General features: G+C 38.9%; 1 protein-coding gene across 2 annotated transcripts; it reads right to left on the bottom strand.

Annotated features, from left to right (window-relative positions):
* Positions 1 to 430: 430 nt before the first annotated feature.
* Positions 431 to 4814, bottom strand: LOC106719928 (forkhead box C1-B). 2 transcript variants are annotated; one of them, XR_001357430.2, is made up of 3 exons: positions 3706 to 4814; positions 3372 to 3544; positions 431 to 695 (listed from the first exon to the last, which is right to left on the bottom strand). XR_001357430.2 is itself a non-coding variant. In XM_014514416.2 (2 exons), exon 1 carries the CDS (start codon positions 4728 to 4730, stop codon positions 3720 to 3722), a length of 1011 nt encoding a protein of 336 aa, XP_014369902.1. In that variant the 5' UTR covers positions 4731 to 4814; the 3' UTR covers positions 431 to 695; positions 3706 to 3719. The 2 variants fall into 2 exon arrangements, 1 of the variants encoding a protein (XP_014369902.1); XM_014514416.2 differs by lacking the exon at positions 3372 to 3544.
* Between the last annotated feature and the right edge of the window lie 961 nt (positions 4815 to 5775).

The following is a 5775-nucleotide window of genomic DNA, read 5'->3' as shown; positions in this document are numbered from 1 at the left end:
AGATATTAAGTTATAATATAGTATAATTATTAACTATCTTCTGAGCAGAAAATTATTTATTTTTATTTAATATACATGTAGTTGTAAGTTTTAGTAGCTATTTTTTCAGTTCGTAATTGCATTAATATTTTTTTCTAAATATACATGACAGTAGTAATATTACACCTAAATATTAAAACTAATACTTATATTGGGTAGTAATATTGTTTTCCAACATATATTCCTAGTAAAGATACAGTAACAATGTCACAAAATCGTCTAGTATAGATATGAAATCTTTCCAAGTACCTATTGAATATTATCAAACAAAAGACTAGATTATAAGTTAATTAAAATTATTTCGTAATTTTGTTGTTCTATCTTAAATTATAGTAGGAAATGTCATATTTTATTTACATAACTTTTTATGTCATTTTCATTAAATACGCGAGTCACATTGAACATTTTTCCTAATAAAACATAAATTCGAACTCGAGTCGTCACCGATATTATTAACTAAGGAGTTATCGTTTAGATAACTGATGTTGCACTATAAATAATATCTACAGTTCTCCAGAGATAAACTATAGCGCAAATGTTACATGTTTACACAATCAGTGCATCTTGTTGCAGTCCACAATCACCATGCACATAGTTTCCGACTTTATCTCAAATCTCCCTGCATCCGCCTCCCGTTGTTTCCTTATCCGTTTTACCTGCGACAAAAAACATTACAATTAGGAATTCAATTATTTCTACATCAATAAAAATTGTCTAATTTTAAAGTGTCCACAACAACGTAGAAGAAATTCACAGGTCCAATTTTTATATTCTGTACTGTTGATTAATATAAAAAAATAATTTAGAGAAAAATTACGTTATACAAATTAATTTCGTTTTGTATAATTTTTTTTTAATATATTTAATTTCATCGAAACCCAATCAGCTCTTCCAATCAACTAAAACTGTAATCGGACTACTGTGAAACACTTTAGAAAACTGTAAAAAAATAATAATTATTCAATCACAGGCTTCATCAGGATTTACAACATTCGAGTTTCCACTCCAGAAAGCTTATTCTTCACTTTTTTTTTCAAAAAGAACAAGAGGGAAGGCGATATTCTTTATAAATGCAATGAAAATTCACGGATAACACGTCCGATCTTTAGACAAAAGCTTGATCGTATTTTGTATTAAACAGATTTTTCTTTAGTATCTTATAATAATTCAGTGGAGCCGGAAGACTTACTAAAAAAAAAAATTATCCCATAAATATTTCAGTTTATTATCATGTCCTCTTTGTAAATCTTATCAGCGGAAATATTAAAAGATAAAATCGTAGAGTGTTATTATAAAAGAGCTTTTGCTCGGTACTCCGTCCGCGCGATTATTTAAGAGCTGCCATTTAAGGTTTATCATCCTTTAAAGAACATGTTTTTAAAATATCGTTAATGATAAATACTTCAAGTTTATCATTGGTAACCTATTTTAATTATCATTTATCTCACATATTAATCTCACTATTAGAGGGGGTTACGTTCCAAAAAATTGGAGCGGTGTAGAAATCCGCGTATCCCATACATAACAATTTTGTACAAAACTTTTGGGTTACGTTTCAGGATTTCGAATTTATATTTGTGATAGTATAAAGATATTCAGTCTTTTTTTTTTTCAAACAATAAAAAATACATTTATAGCTACATGTCAATAATTGGTAGGATATGCTGTGCAACAACAATTAACAAAAGGTTTGTATTAAACGACAGCTCCAATATTCAAGCAGCACCTTCTTCAACTTAGTTACTACTTCTTAGCAGTACTTACGTCAACACATGCAAGTAAACTTCTGTTATAAAGAGAGAAATAGGTACTTCTATTATAAAAATGCCGAGTTGATAATAAAAGACGACAATTTAGACACTATATAGGTACTGTGGGAAACCACGATTAGCAAAGTGATTGCGAGAAGTTGTCATTTTTCCTGTGAATTTTGAAATCGCAAGAAACGGAATTGGGAATAGAGAGACTTTCTTCGCATGTCATTATTTATTCGTCGAAGCGAAAACTTTTTACCATTTTGAAGAAGTCTACGAAGCTATTTAAAATAATATCGATTCTGTAATATGATCATATTCGACCAATTGACGACTAATATTTATATTTCTGTTTAAGTGGTCGACACCACAACATAATCGTTAACAAGCTAATATACTCGTTATAGTTGTATCGGTAAGTTTTATTACTTTCATAACAATATTGTTTGTGTTTTACAAGTTTTTGGTAGTGCCGTAAAGTTTTACGAGATGTTTGATAGACATCGGAGTGTACGATATATGTAACTAGGTTAGTCTGCGTACATAAATGTACTAGAAAATTTCAAACTTGGACCTTTTCTGTCTATTTTCATTACTAGTAAAAACTTTGATTATTTATATACTTAGTCTAAGCATGTAAACAACCTAGAAAATATGTAGGAACTTTATAATTATATTAACAAGCTGGGTAACAAATGTAGTACTTGTTTAAAACATGAAAGACTTCTTGCTGTCTATATTTTATTTGTAAACGGAGATTTTAGGCTGAGAAACCCATTATTGATATAAATTATTCAGTATTGAAAAGTATTGCCATTGTGGTTTTTAATAATGAACTGGCTATAAAATAATTTTTAAATGTGACAATTTTCGATTTTTGATTACGCTTTAGTCAAAAACACATCACACAGTACACTTTACCTAATAAATACATACAATGTCCCTAAACTTATGAACGTGCCTCAAACAATGCAAGGGTGCAAGGCGTTCAGAAAACATTTTTTTACAGCGTTAACTAACACCACTTGGTCACCAGATGGTCAAATCACTGATTTGACAGATATACGAGTAGGTACGAGAGATAAGTTCATGAGTTTTTATAGTTTGCTAGAGTTGAAATGTATAAAACATATAGATATTTAGTTTTACACTGAATACTGAGCCGTTTATGCAATCGTATTACTCATCACTTAGAAAACAATACTTACAAACAACATACCTATTGCTCTGATAAAAAAACGTATTTTTCTCGATTATAACATTAAAAAATACCTTACTTCTTTTATATCTTTTGTAGACAGTACATACAACAAGTCAACATAAATCAAGCAGCTCGCGGTCAACAAGTTGGCAATCCCGATAAATACATACGTACAGACGATCTTTGGATAACGTATGTCCAGAACTCATCAAAACAACCGTCTGCAGCTTCCGTAAAACATCGGACAGCGCTAGAGTCGGACAGCTAACGCACACCGCCTCACGCACGAACAGCGCGGCGGTCGCGGCGCACGCACACCCGCCGGTAGCAGCGCATTGTTACACTAAGCATTGAACACATGTGGAGTTTCGACATACCTATAGGTGTTAACGGAGCGGGAGGCGGCAGGGATGGCCGCCGATCTGTAAACAGTGGTTATCGACGCGCCGGCACTTGCCTCCACGGCATCTCCGGCTACTGCGCTATATTTATCCGATCTGGAACTGACGCGCGCGGCTAAATCCGTTCGGCGCCGTATGATGCCGGTCTCCTGCAACCACAACCACGTCACGAGATGCCCCGGCGCCCACCCCTTGCCCCTTGGGGTTGAACGCTCGCAGCTCGCACAGCCAAATTCGCGAACGCGGCCTAAACATCATGTCTCAAAACTTCGCAATGCGCTAGCGTTTAAAGAACCAATAGTAATCTTACCTGAAAGCAAAGTCTCAGTAGGACTTGTGAGCTGGAGCGGGTGCTGCAGCCACACACGCTTGGTGATGGTAATAGGCAGGTGCAGGCGTGCGGTAGTGGTGATGTGGAGGCGGCGACCCGCGGTAGGCGTCGGCAGTGGGCGAGCTGCCGCGGAACCCGGCCAGCTGACAACTCGGCGGCTCAAAAAGGTCTCGAAAAGCCGGCGGTAATTGTTCGGCTGGAGGCTCAGGGGCCGCGTACCAACCCGACGTAGCGGCACGAAATTCTTCCGCCGCCAACGAATAAGGCTGAGGGGAACAGTAAACCGCAGACGGTGGTAGTCGAGGTTCGCTGAACTCCTCCATAGAATCTGTGGGTTTGTCGTATCGGAGGCACTCCGCCCCCGGCTCTCTTTTAGGGCGGCACTCGAAGATCCGCGGCTTCACGTCCGGTTTTACATCGCGCGGCTGGGTGAGCGAGTCCGCCGCACTTAGCGCCTCTTGTGCGGCGAACGCCTCCTGCGCTTGTTGCAACTGCTGCTGCCGTTTGAGGGCCTCTTCTTTTTCTTTCAATGCATCCTTCTTTTTAAAACGGCGGCGTCGTCGCAAATAAGACCCGTTGTCAAACATGTTATATGAATCCGGATCTAAAGTCCAGTAACTACCCTTTCCAGGTTTCTTATCGTCCCGAGCCACTTTCACGAAGCACTCATTAAGACTTAGGTTGTGTCTTATAGAATTTTGCCAGCCTTGTTTGTTCTCTCTATAATAAGGAAATCGCTCCATTATAAATTGATATATGCCGTTGAGGGTGATGCGGCGATCGGGTGCATTCTGTATGGCCATGGCTATGAGGGCGATGTAGGAGTAGGGCGGCTTAACCATATCTTTGGGGGTGCCGACATGTTGCTGGTGAGGATGAAGATAGGGGGCTCCGTAGCCGTAGCGGTATTGTTCGTAGGTGTAGGGGGTCACTCCGGCCGAGTAGCCGCCGGCGGCCGCTCCGCGGTACGCGTACGGGCTCTGTTCACCGAAGAGCGCGTGCATATTGCCGGCACACGTTCACTGTCGCGACATCATCCACCGCGGGCCGACGCGACTCACCCTCCACGCGTTCCTCTCGCGGCAACAAAACGACGACTGACTGATTTTGTTTAGATTCACAACAAGGCCCGTTTACATAGCGGACGCTAAACGAGAGACGAATGAGCGGGGTCGTGGTCGACCGCGCCGGATGTACGATGACGCGCGCGCCCCGCCTTCACGGGCGAAACTTTCATCTCGCTTTAACATTAACATTATATCTAGTATCGTCCCTTTCGTAATTCTCTCGACGTAAAGCTCCGCGACAGTGTACGCCCAAAGCGCGTTTAGAGGCGGTGCCCGACCGGCTCTCGTATCTCTTCCCGCTATAAACCCTCCCCTATCCCTTTTGCAATACCCTTTGTATCGACCAACCGTCAATTTACCATGGTTCCACAAAAGCGAAGCATTTGATAAAAAAAATCCTTTTGCGAGGCAACATTGTAAAAGCCCTCGATAATAATCTTTCACTGAGGTAGGTTCATAATAAATTTACTGTAGATTTATTCAAGTTAGAATTCAAATTATTTAGATTTTAAGCTGAACTTATAAATTGCAAGTATTTTTTTATTATGTTTAAAAATAAAAGCAATGTTTGTTTGCATATCATGAAAGTTTGGAGGTAGGTAGGTATTTATATTCCGCTAGTATTGCTAGTAAAAACAATCCTGTTCTACCTATTTGTAAAAAGTGTTTTTCGGAGTTATTGAAATTGTGCTTTTAAAAGCATTAACCTTTACCCATACTTAATAAATTGTGCCAGCGCCGCGACATTTACTTGTTTTATATTTTTTGGTACTCGTAAGTACCTATAATACATACATAAAAAATATAAGAAAACAGAGAGATTAAATTCAAGCTGTCGGTCGCGACTCTATCCGCGCGGGATTAAAAAAAAATTAGTAGCCTATGTGTTCTTCCAGGCTATGTGTTACACCCTGGACAAATTTCATAAAGATTCGTTGTGCCGTTCTGGAGGAACTGTCTACCAAACATCCATTCATCCATC

Source organism: Papilio machaon, chromosome Z (assembly GCF_912999745.1).
Source record: "Papilio machaon chromosome Z, ilPapMach1.1, whole genome shotgun sequence".
NCBI classification, from domain to species: Eukaryota; Metazoa; Arthropoda; class Insecta; order Lepidoptera; family Papilionidae; genus Papilio; species Papilio machaon.
This window is presented reverse-complemented; position numbering and strand designations above follow the sequence as displayed.